Source organism: Athene noctua, chromosome 4 (assembly GCF_965140245.1).
Source record: "Athene noctua chromosome 4, bAthNoc1.hap1.1, whole genome shotgun sequence".
NCBI lineage: Eukaryota > Metazoa > Chordata > Aves > Strigiformes > Strigidae > Athene > Athene noctua.
Genome location: NC_134040.1, coordinates 69,282,153 through 69,307,224, shown reverse-complemented (window position 1 = coordinate 69,307,224; position 25,072 = coordinate 69,282,153). Strand labels below are relative to the sequence as shown.

General features: G+C 42.4%; 2 protein-coding genes across 5 annotated transcripts in view; one reads left to right on the top strand and one right to left on the bottom strand.

Annotated features, from left to right (window-relative positions):
- The window catches only part of FNIP2 (folliculin interacting protein 2), a 50,506-nt gene extending 49,207 nt beyond the window's left edge, over positions 1-1,299 (bottom strand). For 2 of the 3 annotated variants that reach the window (XM_074905689.1, XM_074905691.1), the window contains exon 1: positions 940-1,299. In XM_074905689.1, coding sequence (XP_074761790.1) covers positions 940-1,034 — 95 coding nt within the window. In that variant the 5' untranslated portion in view covers positions 1,035-1,299. The remainder of the gene's footprint in view (positions 1-939) is intronic. The other variant, XM_074905692.1, reaches the window with a different exon arrangement.
- A 7,654-nt stretch (positions 1,300-8,953) lies between these two features.
- Positions 8,954-25,030, top strand: PPID (peptidylprolyl isomerase D). Of its 2 annotated transcripts, XM_074905686.1 has the most exons (10): positions 8,960-9,182; positions 11,117-11,257; positions 11,708-11,814; positions 16,276-16,464; positions 17,265-17,387; positions 19,003-19,109; positions 21,697-21,838; positions 24,077-24,163; positions 24,243-24,285; positions 24,825-25,030. In XM_074905686.1, the coding sequence occupies exons 1-10, from the start codon at positions 9,098-9,100 to the stop codon at positions 24,911-24,913; spliced, it is 1,113 nt and encodes a 370-aa protein (XP_074761787.1). In that variant the 5' UTR covers positions 8,960-9,097; the 3' UTR covers positions 24,914-25,030. The 2 variants fall into 2 exon arrangements, with proteins under 2 accessions (XP_074761788.1, XP_074761787.1); XM_074905687.1 differs by lacking the exon at positions 24,077-24,163 and having other exon boundaries at positions 8,954-9,182.
- The last annotated feature ends 42 nt before the right edge of the window (positions 25,031-25,072 follow it).

Genomic DNA, 25,072 nt, shown 5'->3' with positions numbered 1-25,072 from the left:
TAGAACTTTGTGGATCAAGGTATCTTCCATCCCACTCCTTTACCGTTAAGTTCCATCAGGGAAAGCCCAGATTCCAGTTCTATCCTGTATACTACCTGATCACAGGACTAGTCATGCCGAACTAAAGAAAAGCCACAGAACTTGCCGGACACACATGTGATAGTCTCTGTGCTTACCAGGGCCAGTTCGGTCTTGTGAGCGGAACAGATGCTGAAAGTAACAAAGCTCTAAACCACCAGCTTGAGCAAAATGCTGTCCCCGAAGGTTCAGAAAACAGTAAGAATTCCATATGATATGAAGATTACATATTCGGGCCCTAAAGTAGCAATAGCTACTAAACCTCACCTTTAAGGGTTTGCGATACCACAAGCTGAGAAAGTAGTGAAAGGTACCTGATGCTCAGTGGGTCACCAGACTATGCACGTGTATTTAGGTCACAACAATTAAGCCATTTTTTGATTTCCCCGTGCTGATGAGACCTGAACACGAGTTATCGCAGCGATCCCATACAGACGCAGGGAGGGAGCAGGCCTGGCGCCTCTCCCCCGGTGCTGCCGAGGGGCCGGGCGGGGAGGGGCTCGCAGCTCCCTGCCGTGCCACCGCCAGCTCGGATATAAAATGGCTGAGAGATCCAACGAGAGGGAAAGGCGGCAGAAGAGCCCCCCCCGGCGCGGCGTCCGTGTGTCCCCCCGAGGGTGACCCCTCCCCGCGGGCTGCTCCCCCCGGCCCCTGCGGAAACTTCACGGTGGGGGACCCCGGGGGGGGCTGCGGCTCACACCTGCGCCGCGGCCCCTCAGCAGGCGGCCGGGGTCAGCGCCTGTCGCGTTCCCCGCCGGCCCCTCCCCGGCAGCCTGGCCACCCCCGACCCCGCGGCGGCCCCCGGGGCCCCTGTGGAGCTGGCTCCGGCGAGCCCGGACCCGCCCCGCCCCGGCCGCTCACCTGAAGGCGGGCCCCTCCCCGAGAGCCCGGCCGTGGGGGGCCGCCGCGCCGCCGCCCCTTTTGTTGAAGAGCTTCTGGAGCAGGGTAGGGGCCATGCTGCCGCCCTGCCCCCGCCGCCGCCCCGCACGGCGGCGGCCCCACCGCGCCTCTCGCAGCGGCTCAGCGGGCGGCGAGCGGCGGCGGCCGCGGCAGCATCCCCGCCGCCGCGGAGCCGCCCAGCATTGCGCGGAGGCGAGACGAGGGGAAGGGAGGCGAGGCGAGGCGAGCTCCGGCCCGCTCAGCCGCGCCGCTCCGGCAACCGCCCGTCACCTGACCGAGGGGCCGAGCGAGCCCGCCCGCCCGGCGGCGCTGACAGCCGCCCGCCCGCCGCCGCACGGGGCACGGCACAGCGCGGCGCGACGGGGACGCGAACGCGCCGCGCCCCTCCGGCGCTCCCCATTGGCTGCCCGCGCTCCCTGCCCCGCCCCCAGCACGTGGTAAGGCGCCGGGGCAGGCTGAGGGCCCTGCCCCGCGCGCGGGGGCGGCCGGTGGGCCTGTGCGCGGCGGCGGGACCCGCAGGTATGTCTGGGCACATGCGCCCCCCGCGGGTCATCTGCCCGTAGAATGAGCGCGCGCCTATGCGTATATTTATAACATACATTTTACGTCTTTCTCTCTCTGTGTTGGTGTGCATACCCACGTCCATGTGCGTCCCCTGCATATCGCACATCAACCACCAACCTGTGATTCACAGCAACGTTTTCGCGCACTGGAGCAAGCGCGAACAAAGCGACCACCTGTGTCGGACGGGGCCGTTCCCCCTCCGGGCTGACGGCGAAGCACCGAGGACGCGGCCGCTCCAGCCTCCCCTCCTCCCTCACGCCAAACAAAAATCCGTGGGGGTTTTGGGAAGCTCACGAGGGACATGTATTTTTTGCTCCACGCACAAATTCCAGTCACCTGTCCGGGAAAGTTTTAATCTGACTTTTTTTCTAGTCATGGTCTCTGTAACGGAGAGACCCCAGGCATAAAATTGTAGAAGTACTGCAATTCCCTTTGACAATCTGATCTTTGACTTAAGTCTTTGACCAGGCAAGCAAGAACATTTTTGCAGGAAGGTACCTGTGCTGTGGCGGCACCTATTTTCACTCATTTCTCTTTAACTGATCTATTTCATCACCAAAATAATTAGATAATGCTACAGTATTTGGGGGTCACTTGGAGCTTTATGTTTGTTTGTTTAATTTGGGGGCAAGAGCTGTTTGTATGGTTTTGCCTACCAGCAGGATGACACCACCATGCACCCACCAAGAGAAAACAATTGTGAGTGCTCCTTTTTAACCGGCTAGGTAGCAAGCAGAATCACAACAGCTTCTTGCTCTTTTCAGGAAACTGGAGATGGGACACAGCAAATGGCGATCATGCAATAGTTGTAATAGATCATTACAATAGTGGACTGCAAACTCAACGTCCAGTAGTGGCAGAAGAGGTGAGGTGGAGGACATGCTGGTGCTTTGGAGCCAGTCATTCAGTGGCTGGAGAAGCTGCTTGCTCTTTAAAATAAACATCAAGAGGTGACTGTCTACTGGCCTGATAATCTGATCAGTTGATCCCTCTGTAACAGCAGACTGAATCTCGTAATGCTCGTCTGACCCGGTCTGGAGGTCCGTTCTCAGAAGGGATCACCATTTTGAACGCTCTTAACCACTTCATCTATAAGACTGAATACCCGACATAAATCTTTCAGCCTGGATGATCTTACCACTTTTGATTCTTCACTTCCACCATCCTCACCAAATGCCCCAGTCATTAAGGTCAATCCACTCAACCAAAGCTGAAGGACAGAAAAGTGAGGGTACAGTGATGACAGTACACTGAAAGTGAATAGCAGGGTGTGGCTGGACAAGATGAAAGATGTCATGGTTGACATAGTAATCAATGCTAATGAGAATCTAGGCATCCAGCTCCAGAAATAAGCATCGGACTGTATTTCTCAAAGAACAGTCTTGAGAAACTTAAAGTTGCAAACACCATGGCTGCCACTCTGTGGTACATCTGCGTTAGCAAGTAGTGCTGACCAGTGGGGGGAAAAATCATAGACTAAACCAGTTGTCTTACAGAGCCTGATGTCCACATCATGAGCATTTTACAGGGTTTTATTTTGGACTAGTTATAATCTGGTCCTGACAGCAGACTGAGTGTCAGTGGTTGGAGGACACTGAATGTGTGTCTGAAAAACATCTGGTTTAGTTTCATCTGAAAACAATCCAATTTGTATGCCCAGATGCCACTCCAAAATGTGAAGCAAGACAAAGTCATCGAGGACAACTGGGATACCGACTTCAAAAATGCTCTTCTGATCTGAGCAAAAATGGCAGTGTAAATGCACCCTACATGTTGGCTGATGCTCAGTGCAAAATTAGTTCTCAATAGTTTCTGTTATGTGTGTGACGGTCACTATGGTCTAAAATTGATAACAAAACATTAAGACACTAGTGTTCTGAAGGTTATTTGTGAAAAAAACAATGGGGAGGATCAGCAAAGGACTACAATATAACTTTCACAGTCAGTACGTACCCCAAAACAGAGCTTGGCTGTAAAGAACACCTGGCAAAGCAGACACAGTGATTTTTCACTAACCGATGAGTGCAAAATACGAGCAGATGTAGAGAAAAAAGCCATACCATCTGTCAAGCAAAGACCATTTACAGCAAGATAGTGTGTCTACAGTCCTCACTCTTCTAGGAAATACAGGAAATAAAAATGTGGCACATGAGAAGTGAAACCTTATTTGTAATATTCTGACTAAGGATCAGACTCTTCACATGCAGAGAAAGACAATGTAATTGATGAAACTTCAGTCAGAAAAGGAGCCAGATTTTTAATGCAGAAATAGATGGAACTTTGTCAGAAACTTGTCAATGCATAAAAAGGATCACTCAAATCCTGGAACAGCTGAATGCTCGGATAAGTATTTCTGTACTTCATAGAGCATAAATCTCTCTGAAGATTCTCTCCCGAGAATGTAGGTTTTATAGCCAGGACAGGACGGGTTAAAAGCCAAGTCTCCTAGGTCACACTTTGCCTACCTGTCACTTAGATGTGGATGACACTTTGCGTTCCATTACAGCTGTTTCCCTTCCACTCAGCTCTGAATACACAAGTCCAAAATGCTCCTAAACCTCTGTTGCCAGAACCAGGCTTTGGAGGAACCACAAAAAAAAAAAAAAAAAAGACAGAGGCCAGAAGAGGTAAATTCTGAAAATTTAACAAAAAGTCTGTTAATCCTGGATGCTCATTAATGACTTACTGCTTAGTGTGGTGACGCATGCTGTATAAATTACATTAATACAGATAAGTCTTGCTACACTTTGCAAGCATCAGCAATATTTTTGGTTCTGTAAAATAAATAAAATCTGATTATTGCCACTTCAAACATGCCAAGTAAAATGTGGTATCAAGAAAAGTTTAGAATTATTCTCTCTCTATTATTACCATTCAGTATTGTAAGTCTAAACTACTCTCCCCAGAGAATTTTAAAACCTATTATAATAGCGTCTATTCCACTTTGCAAGCAGGGACAGAAACCAACAGAAATGGAGCGCTTGGGATTGCAGCCCCCTGCAAACCAGCTTACTCATCCTTCATTGAATGGAGTGTTACATAACTTGCGTTGTTGCTGCAGCAACTTTTCCCAGCCCCAGAACAGTGCCACAAAGGTGCTGCCTTAATATAGATAAGCAGTTTCACTGTCTTTTTACATAGAAGATACAGTCAGTCAAAAAGGAAAGACATTTTAAAGGGAAATATTAATTTGTTTCAAAATTACTGGGAAGTATTGATGTATGTAATTAAACAACTAATTTTCAACAGTCTTTGGTGTTAAAAATAGAGACGCCAGTTAAGGGATGTCTTCTTTTAATCACCATAATATAAAGTAATATGGTGAGAATTGATTGTGTGAAGGTAACAGGTATTCACAATCCTCTGAAATACTGTTACTTATGTATCTTGTCAAATTTCCTAAAGCAAAGGTACACTACTTTTTCCTCCAGAAGAGCCTGAAGATGTATGTACCCGTGAATGTTCAAACACTTGTTTAGAACCTGGTTTGGTTCCTCTCTGAAGCAGAGTTGTTAGCACTGGCTGACTATTTCTAAGCCTCTTGCCCAGGACTCTGTCCAAAGTCTAGCTGGAAATCCTCATGTGCCAGATTTTCAATGGCAGAATCTGTCGTGGGACTTCGTATTTGCTGGTTGCGCTCTTGACTTTAAATCCATGCTGATGTAGTTCACCTTGGACTCCATCCTACCCACATTAGATGCAGACCAAAAAAGGCTTTCTACATAATAAAGAATGCAGGCATCATAATCGATACTGTAATACCTTTTGGTGATAACTGTGATAGACAGCATTACACACACGAAATTGCAGTAATATACAGGGCATACATTTGTATCAAAAGTGAGGGCAGGGATTTAGCAACAAAACCAACATCCCACATCAGCACTGTGACAACAGCTACCAGCAGCTAGCTCACACTTTGGGCCTCTCCTTGCCAGCCACGGCTTGCACTGTTACCAGGAGTCAGAGGCACTCTCTGCCATGCCTCCTCAAGTCCTGAGGTCCTAAATGCTACTCTGGTTATTTACCTTTAAAACATGTTCTAAGCGGAGCTAAAATATATAGCTAAAAAGTCTGTTTATTTTTGCTTGGTTCTTAGCTAAACCGTTTCTTTAGGGGTCAGCTGTAATCTGAAAGTTAGTGATGAGTAAAATGCGTAACTTTTCTTTCAATTTCTGTCATATTATGTCATCTCTGTGTAGACAATTTTCTTTTTAAAACATCCTGAGACAAGAACATATGGTTCTTTGATTGTTTAACATTGCATTTTAATTCAACTTAGAGGAATCTGCTCAGTATGAGTTTAATCTGGGACAGCTTTATGCAGAAAAAGACTCAGTGCAGATGGGAAACAATAAGCCTGATGATGAGAAAACAGATTTATTAATCTCTGTCTCGTGTCTCTCTCATGAAGGTGACATGCTTGATGTGCTAGGTCACATGGGAATAGCACATGATGCACCCTGTGTGTCACACGGCACAGGAAAGGCTGAGTGGCTGCTCTATTTCACAGCAAGCAGTGAAAGCATCCGTACCAAGACTGTTATCAAAAAATTGCATATTGGAAGCTTCTTGACAGCTGTTCTGAAAAGCTGGTGAGGTATGTGTTTCAGTCACTTGTCAGATGGATCACATCAGTACTCCACTGGACCATATTCTGAAGCTACAATTCAGTCCAGTGAAAACCCCACAAATATGTGATTACTTTTATACAAAACAAAATGGCTTTTGATATCCTTAGACAAAGCAGTTCTGTGCTGAGCCAAAGCCCTCGCCTTGTGGTGGAATTAACATATTTAAGCTTCCATTTTCTTCGTAGTGTCAAATACAGAATTAGAGGTGAAAAAAGGAGCAAGAAAATTAAGCAAAAGGCAAAAAATCCTAGTTTGAATGTGTACATATTTGACCATCTGACACAATCAGCAACAATTATAAATAATTATTTTACAGTTTATTCTTTTGTGAATGCTATCTGACAGGCTAGAATGATTATGAATAAATTTGCTTGTTATGTCTTCCATCAGAGCACATGCACTTATACAATGATAGCTTCTTTAGTCAGGGAGAGAAGAAGAGGTGAAAACAAAGATTTTATAACTGACTGGACATATAAGATCCACATGCCTTTCTCTGATCTCCGAGTTCAGTTAGGCTGGAGTGTCATACAAGTATGATGTGCTTGATGCACTTGGTGGAAGGGAGACCTCTACTTGAAGCCAACGGCTTCAAGTTTTTAGCACCCCCAGCACGTGTTTATCTAATGATAATAATCACACTAATTTTACTTGGTAGCCAAAGCTGTATGTGCAGAAAAATAAATACCTGAATCAAAACATTTAACAGACCATTCAGTTATAGGGCCTATTTTCAATGCACTGCTTTACATGTATTTACTACGTAACTGTTGGAAGTGTCTAAATAGAAGCATTGGTGATAGGAATTATTTTTAAATTACAAGCACAAAGCATTAGAGGATCACAAAGCCAATCTTACTGCTTGAAAACAGAGATTTTAGAAGACTTTATAAACTAAGTCTGACATTGAAAGAGATTATGTATCAGTTTAGTGTATGACTTAATATATTAAATTGAACATAAAATCAGTCAGTAAATTCTTGACAGAAGTCACACTATACTTGCTTTGTATAATCTGTCAATGGCTATAAAGTAATATGTATAGTCATTATGCTACTGCAGTGCTTGGGAGATACTCATTCAGCTCACATATTTTTCAGAACCTCCTACTGACACTGAGAAGGTTGTTTAATTTCTCTCTTGTTCAGCTCACATCTTCAAATTAGATTGTCTCTTTCGTTGCCCCTTTAAAGTACCTTGCACATAGGGACTTCAGAGCAACTACTGTAATATGAATTACTAATCTAGAATCTAGACTATTCCAATTTGGCCAGGAAAAAAACTGCAGGGACTGCGTAAGTCTGCTCCTGGAAGAATGAATCACTGCTTCTTCCTGAGAGGAAGCTGCCAACAGCTCTTGCGGGGGACACACACCAACAAAACACACTTTACTCTGATGTCTGCTAAAGAAATCTCCTCCAGACCGTACTCACTTGGCTAGCAACTGCCTCACTGAGATCACTTCTCCTACACCACTGCTCCTCACCTAGGCTAAGTGTAATGATAAAAATCTCAGCCAGTGACCATGGCCAGATGCCTGGCAACTTAGAGATGACTCAGAACTTCGGTGGCCTTTGACACTGTGGAGCATGTGAAATCCCTGACACAGCTGCATGACCTGGCTCGGAACAAGAAATGCCTTAGCGTGGTTGCACTGATTCCTCACCAAGTGTTCCCAGATGGTAGCAGATGGTTTTTCCTTCTGTTAAGGGTTCCCAGATGCGATATGCAACAGCACTCGGTGCCGATCACCTCTTCTATCCAACATCTGGTACAGAGGCTGTGGGAATGATCACGATGCAGTATATGGACTGCTGTGCTATTAGTATCAGTGCTACTTTACCTTTTCTTTCAGTCTGGGAGTTACAACTTCCCTCTGACACGTCTAATATTGAGAACATACTGAAAAAGAAAGATGAAAACCAGCTTGATGAAGCTCAAGTCCAAACATATAAAGATGATGTGAATTAAAGACGAAAGCCTTTGGAGGATACAATGAATCAAAGAACGAGTGCAGAAGCTTCTGGCATGGATTAGAGAAGTCCAAGGAAAAGAGAGGCTCATTTTGATCAACAGCATTCCTGGATGGATTGTATGTTTGCAAAAGTCAGAGCCCAGCACCTTTCTGCCCCTTCTGCTTTTGCCTCAACACATACCTTACCTTCATGATGCCAGCGAGCACAGGACGTGGCCGTGTTGAGCATTCATCTGCCAGGGAATCCCGCACCTTGAGGAGCCCCAACAGTTTGTTGATGGTACTGCGTTCCTTGGCCAACAGAGTGGCTGAAAGAGATTGTTTGCCTTGGAGCAACTCTTGTCACAGTCATGCTTTGGGAAGCAACACGTTTTGTTTTCAGCCCTTAAGAAGACTGGAGTTATCCGGTGTTCCTAAACATTTACGTGGCGTCACTTTTGCCAATTTGCCTGCTTTTTCATGGGCCCCAACTTTTCACAAAGCCTGCATTTCCCTCAGAAAACATAAACCCAGGCAAAATCAAAGCTCCCTCTCCTTACCCGCCCTCCCAGGCCTTCTCTGTGTGTATCTATCCTCAAGAAAGAAACGCTTTTTCTTTGCAGCTTCCCCCCCGCGTCACGCCAGGCGGCTCAGCGGCGGCTCTCCTGCCCCGTGGCCGTTGGCGGGGCCCTGGCTCCGCCGTGCGGCCCCCCGCGCCGCCCCGCCGCCCGCGGCGCCGCCCGGCAGTGCGAGGCCGTGCGGGGGCACCCCCGCCCCGCCGGCCCAGGCTCCCCCTGCGCCCCCCGCCCGCCGCCATTCGCCCGGGGCCAGGTCTCCTTCCCCGCGGCGGCCGCGGCCCGCCCGCCCCCGCCGGTGGGAGGAGCGGGGAAGCGGCCCCGACCCCGCGGCGGCCGGAATCGCGGGCGGCCGAGCAGGCGGAGCCACCGCGGCGGCGGGCAGCTGCGCGATGTCGCACCCGTCCCCTCTCGCCCGGCCCAGCAAGCCCTGCAACCCCCGCGCCTTCTTCGATGTGGACGTCGGGGGCGAGCGAGGTGGGGAGGGGGCGGGAAGGGACCCCCCGTGGCGGGGGCCCCGGCGAGACCCGCCGCGGGGGGGCGGAGGGGGGGGGGGAGGGAACGGGGCACCCCGGTGCGGAACGCGCGGGGCCCGGCCCGGGCGGCGGGGAGCGGGGCGGGAGCGGCGCGGCTCATGCCGGGCCATGCCGCGGGGCAGAACGTTCTCGACGGGGCGGCGGCGCTGGGCTGCGGTGGCGCCGGGCCGGGCCGGGCCGGGCCGGGCGTCGTCCCCGCGGGCTGCGGGCGCACACGCACCCGGCGCCGGGGAGGAGGAGGAACGCGGCCCCGCCGCGAACCGGCCTCCTGTGGGGCGGGCGGGGGCCTCCCTGCGGCGCCCCGCGCCCTCCCTCTGCGGCCTCCCCCCCGGAACGGATAGGTCCGGGGAAATGGAGAGAGAGGCAACATGGCAGCGTCGGCGCCGCATCCCCCGCGGCGACCCAGCTGAGGGGAGGCCCGTGGGCGATGCCGGGGAGGAGGAGGTACACACGCCGCCGCCGGCGACCCCAGCGCCACGCTCCCTTGGCGGCCGCGTCGTGCGGAGCGCGGCAGGCTGGCGCAGGGCCCGGCGCCGCGCCGGTCCCCGGCGGCGTGACGGTGGCGGCGGCCGCCTGCTCCCGCCCCCGTGCTGCCACGTGCTGCCGCTGCGCCGAGCTCGGCCTCCGTCACAGCGACCCGCTTGCCCGGCCGCGGCTCCTCGGCTGCAAGCCGCGGCCTCCCCCCCGCCCGCCGCGTCTTGGGGACGTGCGGCAGCATGCCATGCCGGGCCTCCCCGGGCCGCTGCCCCACGCCGGCCTGGGCAGCGCTGGCCTGCCGGGCTGAGAGCTCGGACCAGCTGGCGGGCCATGCCGGTTCTCTTGGCATCGCCGGTGTTGCCAGAGGTCACTCGAAAATCTGGGCCGACGGTCAAAATGGCAACAAGAAAACAACAGCGCGGAAGCCGGGATAATACTTGAAAGTGTGGGTTTTCAGAATTTGCATGGGTGAAGATAGATATTGCCTCTCATTTATTCATCCTGCTACTCAAAAGAGTAAAAGAAGAGTGTAAGATGATTTGCCTTTTATTGACTTTCAGTTGTCTAATTTGTTTTCATTCCTGTATTAATTAGAATTAGTATATTTACATTTAGCTTCCAGTAGAGTGAAGTTAATATTAACTAATTGACTTGTGAGGCTGATGAGCAAACAGGAGCATCAGCTGATGGCGGCTGCTAGGAGTGAGAAATAGCTCTCTGAGAAGCCAGTTTGTGAAAAAATGAGCATTTGACACAGAATCCATTTATCGACTATTACAGGATCTGTTAGCTACTCCAGATTCACTTCCTTTGGTTAAAACGTACATTTTTTGATTTAACAACTGCTTGTGGTGTCTGTAACTGTAAACAGCCGTTATTCATATGCATGTTAAAAAGTACTTTCTCTTAGTAAAATTGGGGTTTAAGAGAACAAGGAGTAAGGTCGGTGTATGTGTTTGACATAAGCTTTTAGATCACAAAAAAATCTCCACAAGACAGTCTATTTTTGTTGTATTTTCGATTGAGTAAGCTACATAAGCATGTTAGAATAGACATAAGTATGCATGTTAAAATACATAATTTGGCTTTATGTGTGTGTGATTTCACACACACATTTTTTTTTGGCAGAAAATGTGTTTGGCATTTTGGTAGTTTTTGGCAGAATCTGTCTTTATTCTCCCTAAATTATTTTTGATAGTGGAATTCATTGTTGGTAATAAGCTTGCTAGAAACCTACCAACTCTGCCAGCGATTGCGGTGGAACAACCCCAAAATGTAAATTTAATAGTAATCAAGTCTGAAACATTTAATTTCCTTTGCACTTGTCCAATGCTCAACGCATCATCATACCAAGGACAGGACTTAAAACTGTGTCTTGTTCTCTCTTTGTCATTTCAGTTGGACGTATTGTCTTTGAATTATTTGCTGATGTTGTACCTAAAACTGCTGAAAATTTCCGTGCATTATGTACAGGAGAGAAAGGAACAGGGCCTACCACTGGAAAACCTCTCCATTATAAAGGATGTCCTTTCCACAGAAGTAAGTTCTATGAAATCCTCTGTTTTCCTTGGTAACAAAAGTCTTCCATTATCAGTATTGAAATAATGTTATATAGTGTTTTGGAACACTTGTTTAAGAAATACCTTGACTGAAAGTAAGTTTTTGACTTTTTGATCCTCCTAATGACTAGATGTTCTTACCATGCATTGAGAATAGTAAATTATAAATTTACTAGTAAGCTAGTAATAGTAAAACTAGTTTACTATGAGTTGTGAATAGATTGAAATGGATTTCAGGTAAAGGATTAAATATGAAGTGATGTCCACTTAACTGACACGGAATACTTGGGGGACACGATAAATAAAAGGTGGGGTTTGGTTTTATTTAGGTGCAGATGCTGGTGACAGGGATTGCTCTTCATCTCTGAATTGTTTTCCTTTGTGTCTTTCCTGCCTTGCTGCTGTATCTTATAGTTATTTTCTTTTACAGTTATTAAGCAATTTATGGTCCAGGGTGGAGATTTCTCAAACCAAAATGGCACTGGTGGAGAAAGTATATATGGTGAAAAATTTGAAGATGAGAACTTCCATTATAAGGTACTCTGTTGAAACTACTAATTGTATTCAGTTTTTGAAGTTTCAGTGATTGTTATTTTTCTTCAAGTTCAGAATTAGCGCTCTTTAGTCCAAGGTTAACGTATTTTTAAGCAGTGGAAAGGATGCAGCAAAAAAGCCACAAACTGGTTTGTCCTCAAAGTCTTTGTTGAATACAGAACAAATACATGTATGAATAGATACAAAATGAGGTCAACCTCATTAACACAAAGAAAACCATAGTTCACATTTTCTTTTTCATTTCACCATCAGAAATTAATTTGAAACAATATTTTAGTTCTCATCAAATTATAGGGATATTATTTTAAAAGAGTGGAAAATGTTGTCACTCAGCATATACAGCATGTTAGCATTAAATGTGCTTTTTTTCCAGTATACTACTAACATTCATAAGATCAGATGTGAGAAATACCTTTCTTAAGAAGTGGGGAATCCGTGGTAGATTGTAGAATTAATCCAAAGGAAAATGTAAAAGCAAGCATTTGCCCCACTACAGTTATTTTCAGAGAAATGAGAAATAAAAGGCTGTTTACGAACAGCTTTTTTTTTCACCCAAAATGTTGGGAAAATGTGATGTGAACAAAGCAACTTCTTGCTTTGTTATGCAAAGGTCTTGATTTGTCATTTTAAGAGATGCTGGCTTTGATGGCAGAAATTCCTACCCCTCCCATTACTTATTCCCATTCCTGCATCAGAGCTCACTGTTTCATTACTAGCAACCATTAGTGCAGTCCCACAAGGAGTTTTGTCAGCCCAGATTCTGGAAGCTCGGAGGGAGCTGTGCTGCAAGAGTACGAAATTCTAAAACTGTCTTTGTCCTTGAAATTCACATCTCGTGACACCAGGAAGACTGCAGGTGCAATACATAACTAGTACGATTTTTGAACAACAGTTTTATCAGGATGTGTCCTGTGTCTTGTTTCTTTTGCAAAGACATAACCTTCAGAATGTCCATTATCATTCTTCAGGCTTCTCTTTGTCATCAAAATCAAATGCACTTGATGCCCCCAGGGTCTGTCTTTTGACATAAGATTGATTTCTTTTTTATGCTTTCAAAGAAGAAATGTTTGCCTTATGTATTTTTAAATCTTTTCTTGTTTTTAAAGCATTTTAGTTCTACCTTTCTTTAAAAATGGGTATTCCAGAAAGGGAGGAAGACTGTTTTTCACCATACCGTACAGCTGGTCTGTGTACCTCAAGCATACAATTTATACAGTATTTTAAGATCTCCAAATTTAAGTATTACCTCTGTGCTGTGACTTAAATTTTTTGGATAGCAGACCTAGCTATTCTGGATATATTCTAGCTACTTACCATTCTGGCAACGGTAATAATTGTTCTGAGTGCTCATCTGTGTTCTCAGCTGTACATAAAGGGCTGTGTGGCTGGAAAAAATCCCCTGTGCTTGAGCTATCAGTAATTGCATCTTGAGCCTGGGTAGGAGTACTACTTGGAAACAACATGTTCTGCAAGTACCCCTTACAACAGCCAGGACACCCACTGCTGTAGGTGTGACAATTCTCAGCACTGGTGTTAACTGTTTTCATATTGTGTTATGATGTGATAGCATATGAATGAATGACTCTTCAACAACACTGACTAAAAAACTTACATCGTTGTCCTGTGGTTAAAATAAAGCCCTGACTGCAGTTGTGCTTGTTCCAAATAGTATTTTAGGAAAAGAAAATACGACAGTCCTCCATTAATCAGGCATCAAAGTTCATTACCAGTTCAGAGCAATAGCTGTAAATGTAGCTCCAGCATTCATCATAGAGTTAATTACAGTTGTGAGAGTTCTCTGAAGTCTGACACTTGCTGTGGTGGTGCCCAAAGCACTGCTGCTTAAAGTTACTCTTCTGCATTGGCCCTTGTTCACAGGATCTCTAGCTCCATGAAGAAGGAGACTTTGTGTCAGTTACTTTTTTGGTTGTACTGTCAAGTGAGATTTGGAGGTAATTATGAATGGAATGGAAATGATCCCCATTGCTGTACATCTCTGACGGCTCAGCTATAACAAAAGTTGTCAACGTGCCGGGCATGAGTGGAAGAACTCACTTGGATCTTGTGCAGTCTGGGAGCTCAGTTGCCATCATCTGTTGGCCAAGTATGTTAGGATTTTAGTGGAACTTAAATGCCCTCTACTACATAGAAATTCACTGGATCTTGCACTTAATTTGGCAGTCCTGCAGATTAGCCTCAAACCACTGTCTTGAACAACAATGCTTTGTTTCTGTTGACACTTGAGGACACTGGGGATACCTGTTCTGTTCTTGTGTTGTTTGTACAGTTTCCTGTAAATAGCAATAAACTGCAAAACCTTGTCAGTAGTCAGCTTACCATGTTAGATCAATCCCACTAGGCTTTTTTTGGTGTCACTTCTTCAGCTAATGGCAGTGCTGTTGTAGAACACCCAACTCGCACAGTCCCCAAGCAGTGTTGTTACCATGGCATAGTTTTGCAAGCCTCTATCGGAGGATGTGATTTTCTCCAGACTTTTTTACTTGCTGTATGAGCTTACAAAATGACAAGCAGAAACTGTCATGGGAATGACACTAGCTATCTGCAGTGGTTTTCAAAACACTCATTGCAAGAAAATGCATGAGTGACAACAGTTTTGTTTATAAATAGGGACTCTCATCATGGGACTACTGTTGAGACTTGGTCCCAAACAAAATGGGGTTGCATGTAAGTGTGAAGGTTGGAGTTGCCATACCGCTGACCATAACTTTACAACTTGTTCTCCAGATCTTTACAGACAAAAGGTAAACGTGCGGGTGTAAGGCAACACCAGAGCTTATTGTTACTTGGCTCTTTGTTTATAAATCGTTGCTGTCTAGCATTAGTTTTAATTTTAAAAAAAAATTTAAGATTTACAGGTCTTATTCAGCCTCTTGGGCAGTGAATCAGTGACGAGCCTCAAAATATTTGCAAAGGGGGACCCTTCTGAGTAACTTGTTTGCCAGCACCTACAATGCAAAATGTCAGGTGTTTGTTTTTGAGGCTGCATTCCTGCAGGCTTGCTAGCAGATGCCTTCTCTTGCTGTGGAACACAGGCTTCCTCTCTGTCATTTGCTGTATCTGATTCCCAGGATGAGTTTCTAGATTAGAAGAGGGAAAGCCAAGGTTATTCCAGTAGCTTTCTGTTGGCTAGGTGCAGTTCTAGTTCTCAGGGGTACCAGTGTTTCCCAGAGTTCCTGAGCCAAATCCTGGTTGAAAAATTCAGACTCATTGTGCCATATGACTGGATGAACACCTCGGGCAAGGAGTTCTCCCTACCACCATGGAAATCCAAACACTGTGTGGAAACAGATTTCAAAACAACAGGTTCTTCAAAGTGGTAGAAACTATAGGGACAAACCTATATAAATATAGCTGTCCCAGGCTGTTGTCTCAAACTAATCCACCTCTCATCGTGCTCCGAGCTCTACTTCACAGCAATTTCTGCTTCTGTCTCTTCTGTGGTGTCATACTTCTTTATTTTTTCCCTCCCCTCCTCCCCACAGTATCAAGTTTCTTAGGGATACCACAGCTTGCATGCTTCAGACATGTACCAGTGTCTTGGTATGACCTACTTTGTTGCATTAAACAGAGTTCCTTGCACTTAATAACAAGCTCAACCTAGAGAGAACAATATCTTAATGGCTGTGTCATGCCACTTTAACAACAAGAGATTCATAACACATATGAAAAGTACATTTTTGCAGTACAAGTGAAAGTGAAACAATCTGTGTGATGGAGCAAGACAATTTTTATTTCAAAGAAGGAAAAAGTATTTAGAGGGAACAAGATAAACTATCTTCTCATGTTTGGCTGTTTAATAAATTTTTCTTAGTTTGTAGCCTGGTAGCATGAATGAAAATAATTACATGGTTAAAAATCCCAAAAGAATAAAAACTGTCTCTCTAGGAAAGTGAAAGAGTTAAAAAAACCCCACCAACCTTTTAAGTAATAAAGACCACAGTTCCCTAAAACCAACGTTCTACGATACAACACACTTTGTGTGAGTAGTCCTTATATACCCATCTTGACAGTATAACATTAAAGTTGGTTTAAGTGGTATTTAGCGTTGTTTCTTGAGGCCAGTGGTCTTGAATAATCCAGGGAGGAACTTCGCATGTCTGTCAAGGTGATCTGTGAAGTGAGAAGCTGTGCAGGGAATTGGGCGTACAAGCAGCAGACAGGTGTTACAGCACCGAGTCACACATGTGGCTCTGCTTGCTAGACTGCTAGGTAGCAAGTGAAGATGCAGAGCTGGGCATTTGTCCTCTTCAGTCCTGACAGGTAAAATTAGTTGCCAACTGTACTTAACTGTGTGGTTTTTCAAGTTGTCATGGCTGTCCTGTATATATTAATAGCCTTCTGTATGGTTTTATAATGTATCTTTTATATGATGATTGTGATTTTTTTTTTTTTTTTTTCCCCCCCCCCCCACCCCCAATGCAGCATGATAAACCAGGGCTGCTGAGCATGGCAAATGCAGGACCTGGTACTAATGGCTCTCAGTTCTTTATTACAACGGTGCCTACTTCTCACCTGGATGGGAAGCATGTGGTGTTTGGCCAAGTGATCAAAGGAATGGGTGTAGTTAAAATACTAGAAAATGTTGAAGTAAAAGGAGAAAATCCGGTTAAGGTAAACAAAATCCAAAGCATTTAGCAAAGATGTTTATTCTTCCATTATATGATGTATATTAATTTTTTCTAAATGCTTGGTGTAATGTTTAGAACTATTAAATGTTAGCCAGTTATTTTTACAAACAATGTTAGTTTCCGTTTTACTTTCCTTGTTAAGAGGCTTTTGTTCTTTTGATGTGAATTTCCCTTGCACAAACAATTGATTTATTGTTCAACACAGCTGTGAGGGTGGAAGCCTTTAATCAGGGTGAAGGTAGAAATGCACAGCTAGAAGTGTAGGACGGGTGACGAAATTAAAAGGTGGAATTCACAACCCTATCTAAGCAATATATAATTCTTGCAAATTTTCTCTCCGAAGTCATTGTATTTCTGGAAAACCAATCAGTATGTGGGCCATGTCAGTTTGTGGCTGTTTGAAAAATTAATACCTCTGTAATACCTCTGTAACTTTAAAAGACTTGGCAGTTTAAGAAAGACCCATCTTCTCTAATGTAGTAGAACTTCCATGTCTTGTGTTTTGCTGCAGCTCAGCTTGCTGCCAGTTCCTCTTCCAGCTTCTCTGTGGAGCGTGGGTATGGTGTTCTTGGAATGCTGCTCCTCTGAATGCAACACTTTCTGTGTTAAAAGCCTTTTGAGGAGGATAGGCTAATGATCTATTTGATGGGTTTCTGCACCCAAACAACAGATGAAAAAGCAGTTTTACTGAATTTCAAAGAGCACTCAGTTGTTGTGGCTTTTTTTTTTTTTTTTTAAATTGTCTTAATAAGCAAGACTGCTATTTACCCTTTATTTTTTCAGTTGTGTGTTATTGCAGAATGTGGAGAGCTAAAGGAAGGAGATGATTGGGGAATTGTTCCCCAGGATGGATCTGGAGATGCTCATCCAGATTTTCCTGAAGATTCAGATATAGACTTGAAAGATGTAAGTATTTTTTTTTTAAGGTATTTTACAGATTGCAAGACTTGTAGGTAATCTGAGTTATATGGTGTCTGTGATGATGTTCACTAAGCCTTTTTTCTTAAGAATTGATCAAGGTCCTGATTAAGTGGTGACAATCAATTTTAGGAAAGAGAATGCTGTGAGAGGAGATGCTGTCTCTTTTTTTCAATGCTAATTGCAGCTGATTTCTTCCCCAGTAACTAAAGCCACAATTATTTACAATTATTACACTTACTTTTTTTCTGTTCTTCGTTTCTTTTTACTTTTGTTTGTGCTGTAGTGACAAATTGCAATTACTAGAACTCCATCCTGCAGATAACTAACTCAGTGTTATACCTACACGCTTTTCTTTTTCTGTGCAACTTTTTAAATAACCACTCTTAAAATGATGTTCCCTCACTTACTAGAAATAATAAAAGGATCCACCTTTTTAAAAGATTTGAGAAAGAGCTAGTCATTCTCAGTTCCCAGTAGTTGTTTGCTTTTCAGGTTGTTCAAACTGAAGGAAGACCTGTTGTTGAGAGTTAGCGAGCAGACTGGTGAAAGCAAGCAACTCTTCTCCAGGTTTTTACTTATCATGAAAGTGAAACAGATAAACTGTCTAAATCAAACAGTGATTTGTGAGAGGGGAAAAAAAGAGGACTGCGTGTGTAGATTCCAAATGCAGAATTAGAATAGTAAAAAAACATTACAGCTAGAAACCAGAAAGTCCTTGTATCTGGCTATTAAGAAACACTTCAACTTGTGAAAATGTTTTTGGATAGTGTTTGCTGTGGTTCAGAAGTTGGCAGGTGCCTGCCTCCTTTAACTTTAAACTTGTTCAGATAAACCAACTACAGAAACCATGGTGACTTTGGTCTCATGTTGTGATCAGGTTTTTTTCAAGGTTATTAATTCTAGTAGCGTAGAAGTGTAAACTGATAGTATTACAAATGGCAATATATACATTTGACAGAGCTTAAGACAACTGTGGTGTAGACAGCAGTAATTCTACACTGTTTAAAGCCACTGGAAGAGTAACTTAACGCTTGAAATGTATGCCATTCTGGAAATAGAAATGATGGATTTGATAAAGACAGGCAGGTTCCTTTTCTTATTCCATAGATGTTTTATGTGTTTTGAAAGAAGGAGAATTGTGTTGATACAACTTCTAGTTTAAGAGCATGCAGAGTTCAGGTGACTAACACCGTTTTGAGAAGCAGAAGAGAAAATCTTGGGAATAAGGCAGTCTTGGTTGAATACTTGGATTGTTAGCATGTCTTCTTTTCTATGAATAACGGTCAACACCTTTTTATATAGCTCTGTGTGGGTAGCAGCATTTAGGGGAAGGAGTTGAACTGCTATGTTGTCTCTGGTATTTTCTCACCCTTTACACTGTAGAAAACCCATTAGGAATTTCATATGTCAGACTACTGTGTTACATAAAGTAGAGAATATAGCACTGGTTTGAAGCTAGTATTTGTCTAAAGTTGGAATATTTTTATTCAGATTTTATAATCTTTGAAAGAGGATGGACATGGGATCCTACTGTTAAACATTAAATAATTCTTCTTTCATAGGTACATTCATACTTTATATTTTCCATCTATTTTATTAGGTTGACAAGATTGTGGCCATAGCAGAAGACATAAAGAATATAGGAAATACTTTCTTCAAATCGCAAAATTGGGCAGTGGCAGCTAAAAAGTATAGTAAAAGTTTACGGTAAGGCTATCATCATTCAATCAGGTAGTTCCTGTAACCCAAATGCATACTGCTATCAAGCAATGATATGTGCATTTAAAAAGTGCCTGTTGCTGTGCTCTTTTCTTCTCTTTTTTTAAAAGAGGAGCCTCCTGAATCCAGAAAACATTTAACTGATTTTTAGCTACTTATTCAAGTAGGTCTTCTACTCATTGCTAGGTAAGAGATATAGATGACAGGAAGTATTGTTTAGAACTGACTAAATGCTCCTTTTTTAATATACTTGCTGTGCTGGTGCATAACTGGGAAGAAAAGCACAATGGTATACTGGGTAGTTAATGGACAGGAAAGGAGGGAGATACTTCTCTGATTTCTAAAAACCAGTAGGTTTAGGAAATTGCTAAATTCAAGAGAGAATACCCCCAAATGAGACCCTTATTAATTCATTATGATTTTTTCTGAGGCTTCATACCATCATTCTGACTCCATGTATAATTCAGACTTGCTTTCAAAATCATGGTCTTTCTGCTTTTATTTCCATGCTGCTCCTTTCTTCTTCTCAAGCTTTTTGACTATGATCTTCTTCTAAAACCCTTTTTTTTTTTTTAATACTGATCTTTATCCCTACCTTCTTAATGATCAGTGGTTAACTAGCAGTAACAATAGTGAAAAAAAAAGAATTCAGGCATACTTAATGCTTCAGCTGAGTTTTTAAATGACTGGGTTTCAAACAAATGATGTCTTTCTGAAACATAAAAATGACTCCTTTAATTACAGATACTAAGCCAAGATGCTACATCTATGCCTGCCCTCAAAAAGCCCATCATAGACCAACAATAACCCCTAAGTAAATAGGATTTCTATGTAAACCTTTTAGAATCATACAGAAAAAAGGCTGGAATGGATCTTTAGGGACCTTTGTGTTGTGTCTGTCAATTTCCTCTCCCCTTTCTTAGGTAAATATCAGGTATAATTATGCCATCCCTTACCATCAGCTGTCTTGCTCACTCTTAAGCACACCCAATGAAGGCTCTTCCAGTTTGAGTAGACAGCTGCTATTTGGTGCTTATTTGTCCTTGTGGATGAAGATGATAGTAACTTTTCTAGACTAAACAAATCTGATCATTCCAGCTCTTCTCTATAGGTCATACTTCTGTGGACACGCCATGTTAATGTATCTTAAAATCTAATACTTTAGGTAGGAAGTGCACTTTAGCTGTCACTTTGCCAAAACTGATAAGACTAGAATAGGTCTTGTTGGGGTATCTCTCATGTCTTACGTACAACTCACCTAGCAAAATATCTGGCAGTGCTGTTTTCCTTGTACCAACAGTAACCATTATAACTTTCTGTTCATGTCTTACTGCTGCTTAACCAGTTTTAAAAAATTTATTTTATATGCAAGAATTGACACTTTTTTGTCAAAAAAGTATTACTTCCTATTGTCTCCCTTGATATTCATCTTAACTAATTTCTTACTGAGCTGGAAGCTTCGATTTTATTTCCAGAATGGTTGCAGTCTTTCATGTTTTGGCGTGAATTATAAATATTGTATGTATATTCTGTTTGGTTTGAACATAACACAGTTTTGTATTCTAACTCTCCTTAGCTTTTCATCCTTTTCTCTCTCTTCTGGTTCTCATCTTTTACATGATGCCCAGCAAGTGGAAAAATCACTGGGACTGTGTCTAATTTACTTTTTAAGTATTTCCTATTTCTGTGATCCAAAGTTGTATACAAACCATGCAACATTCAAAAGATAAGGCATGCAAAAATTGAGCTTACATAGGCACTGATCTTCAAAGACTGCATTAATCATAGCGTGCTTAAAATGTGAAGGTATGCAAACACATGCTTTTTATTTTTTAAATAAAAACAACAGAAGTGCTATCAAGTAGGCCATTAAAAGAGTTATATCCACAACAGACCTTTGCCACTTGAAATAAAAAGCTGAAAGCATTAGCACATTGTAAATTAAGAAGAATGAGATATAGTTTGCCTATGAAAAGAGAAGCAGTAAATGATGTGGCTTAGTCCTGAACCAGTGTCAGTTTTGAAGTTCAGGAAAAAAGTCATGAAGGAAGACAGTGGAAAGAAGGAGAAGTTACTAATGCTCATAAACCACCCTCCTTTACAAAGTATAAATTAGTTTCAGATTTTAGCCATAAATGCCTAAACTAATTAAAATATTACTGAGGGAACTGAAGAAGAGATGAGGCTTTTTGTGAACGTGGAAGGTGCAGTGGTGGTGCTGACTTTTTGCCACTGATAAGCAACTTGGTTTTTGAGAATGAACAGTCATTGGGATAAATTAAAATGGTTTCATGCCATCTAGAATAGTGCATTTCTCTAAGAAAAAGAATTCCATTAGTACAGTGGAGGACTAGGAGTTACAGGAGAACATTCATCAGTGTGTTCAACTTTTTTGTCAGGGTAGGTTTTATATATTTAGTTTTAAAAGTAATTGTAGTAGTGGAATTGAAGCTGCTTTAAAAATACCAGTTTGGAGAGGCCAGTTCGCACATATCTGTGGAAAGATAGCTAAGGACAGAAGAAGATGGAAGTTGCAAGATTAATACATGTTCTTTGTAAATCTGTTTTTCTGCAGGTATGTAGAAGCTTCTGAAACAGTGGCAGAGGAGACAGACAAACCAAAGTTAAAGACAGCTGCTTTGACCTGTGTTTTAAACATTGGCGCTTGTAAACTAAAACTGTCGGATTGGCAGGGAGCCATTGAAAGTTGTTCAGAGGTAAATTTAATGTTTAGTATTTTGATGAACAATTGGCCTATATAGAAAATGAAGACTGAAACTACAAAGCTTTTTAAAGGGTCTTCTGACAAGCTTATGATTTGAAAATAAACAAAGTAGAAGGCTGATTGTGAAGTTATTACTAACTTTCCAGTATGTGGCTCTTTAAAAAGATTTTGAAATTGAAATGACTCATTAGAAACAAACAAAAGAGGGCTGTTGCTTACTGCCAGAAAAAACGCATGTTGTCATTGTCAGTTTGGTTTGCTGAGCTAATTTTTATATTACAGAGAGTTAAGCTGTCTTCAGTGAAAGAGGAATACTTTTCTCAGGAAGACTAGTCTGAGCAAAATGTTTTACTTGCTTTTAGATTTGATGGTTTTGTATTTTATTAGTTGAAGTGACTCTTCTAACTAAAGCCCTTTTGAGTAGGCTTCATGATGAAATGAAACCAGGGAATAGGAAGAAGGAAAGAAAAATAAATATGTAAATATTGAAATATAATAGAATTACAGGAACAGTGTTAATAGACAAACTGACAGAATTTAGTACATTTGAGGAAACTTTAAATAATTCAGTAGAACTATGAAATTATGAAGGAAACAGAGTAAAAAATGCTCTTATCTGTTAGCAGAGGATCCTGAGCAGCAGGCTTAGGCTAATCGGTGTGTGAGGGGTCTTTAGGGAGCTGGCTTGCTTTCTAGCCCGCTGATGGAAAACTTTCATAAACCTATATTCAGAATGGACAAATGGGGAATGAGGGAAGAAAAAAACGCAACTGTGTAAGGAGTGATATCTGTCATTTAGAAAATGATAAAAATTGAAACAGCGTTTAAGTGTTACAGATAGAAATTATTAATCATAATACTTGCCATTGTGAAAAAAACCCGCTGCTTCCTTTTTTCTAAAAATTACAGAATTGTTAGGTAAAGGCAACTCCATAGCTGTAACAGACCTCTGTAAGTTATTTAACATACATCTCATAACAAAGCGTTAAACAGTGTATCAGTATTTTAATCAGAACACCAGTTTCCTAAAATTAACTAGTAGAGTTCAAGGTAATTGTTAACGAGACACTTCCTCTTTCATGATTTCCTAAGGTCCAAAGTGATTTAAATTAACAATCTGTAATACACACATTATTTGGTGTAAATAAGGAATTACAAATGCCTGAACCTGTGCTAACAAACCTTGCTTTAAGGTAGCTGTAAACACAGTGGTCGAGCTAAAACCAAGGAATGCTACTCAAGTGTACACAATACAGACACCTAATTTTCTAATTCTTGATACAGAAGAGGCTTTATGCTTTATAGGAGACAGATCAAGATGGGCACCCAGAGTAACCCTTCCTTTATATTAACAGCCAATACTGAAGCGATTGTAAAAAATCTGGATGCATCACCTAATGTCTATAATCCTAATTAATGATTTAAAGTTTATTAATTTAATTTATTGAGCCACATATACATGCAAAGAAGTTTCCTCTAATCGGCAAGAAACTATGTTCTTTAAAATAATTCAAAAAAAGACACATTATAGAATGATCTGCAGGAGAGTTCTATAGTGTGTGCTTCACAGGCAAGAAAACAAAAGAGCTAGCTGGCAAAATTAACTGAGGTATTTTGAAAAAATAATTTAAGTAATCAAATAGTGGAACAGTATCTTTGCCCCGACACTGTATTTCCTATTTTGATATTGTCATATTAGAGCGGACATATGCACGTTAGTGAAATCATTCAGCTCAAAAAAGGCATAATGACTGGAACTTGGCAAGGTTCCTGAAGCATGAGATGGATTGCTTGTATGTATCCTTCTAGCCTACAAAGCTTTACAGGAAATCTGTGTTTTCTTTATGACACCATTTGAGGGTTTTTTGGTGTGAAGGAAGGAGCTGCAATATAGAAAGTCATACGGTGAGACTCAAGGTTAGGATAATTTAAACTGCAGCAACCTTTGCCTTGACAGAGAGAGACACACACACACACAGAGGTTCCATTTTATCCTCAGATATGCTGGGCCTTCACAGAAGACCACTTCTGGTGCAACAGTATTAAAACTGATTAGCTAGCTATTCCGTGTGCTACATTATAGCCTTCCTTTTTACACAGTTAATGTTTTGACAGCTTACCCTCAAACCAACTGGGGAGATTGTCTGCTGGTGTGAACTGTACCATTTGTGGAAATGGGAGGCTGTGAAGTATATGAAATGTTAATGTGACAATTTTATTAAATTTACAGGCTCTTAAAATAGATCCAGCAAATACTAAAGCTCTCTACAGACGGGCTCAAGGATGGCAGGGAATAAAAGATCTCGATCAGGCATTGGTAATGAACGCAGTATTTAATTTTTTTTTATTCTAAGAATTTAATCAGAACATTAATTTATATTTCTCTTTTATTTAAGGCTGATCTTAAAAAGGCTCATGAAATAGCCCCTGAAGACAAAGGTAAAATCAAGCTGTTTGTTTCTAAATTCTTTACATTGTTAAAGAAAAATAACGAGGGTAATACTTAGTAGTAAATCACATCAGTGATGCCTAAAATGCTACCTTCTAACAGCTTAAATGCTGATATATTGAGCCTGGAGCCCACAGAGGTGGAAAGACTGTTTTTATAAAGTAGTGATGTTTCTGTTGTGCTGGGAAACCTGCTTATGTAGGTCAAGACCATGCCTCTATGTCATAGGGGTCTTACTAACTTTAATTTCTTGGTCTAGTTGGACAAAATTTTTATCTCATAAATTCTGTGCTGACAGCAATACTGTGCTTGCTACACTCTCCTCTACCTGGCTACCTTACCAGGTGAAACAAAGTAAGGGACAAGGGATTTCTTGCTCCTAGTATCTGACCTAATAGAAGATTAAATGAGGTTCTATTAAATGAAATAACATGGGTAACTTGCAGCAGTGTGACCTGGTCTTGACATATTAGGAGACCTAATGTAATGAGATTACTATAACTGTATCATGGATTTTCTTTTTAAGCAGCTATCCAGACAGAAACACTCAGAATCAAGCAGAAGATAAAAGCCCAAAAGGAGAAAGAGAAGGCAGCTTATGCTAAAATGTTTGCTTGATTTTTTTTCTAACTTAAATCTATGCACTAACTCATGCAAAAGGATAAAGAGCTGCTTCTTTCATTTGCCCTGTACTGCAGTTTTCTGTGTCTAATAATAAACACGAATTGTTCAAAGGTGGAGTTGTTTTCTTTTTTAAGCTGTAGTAACTTGTGTTTT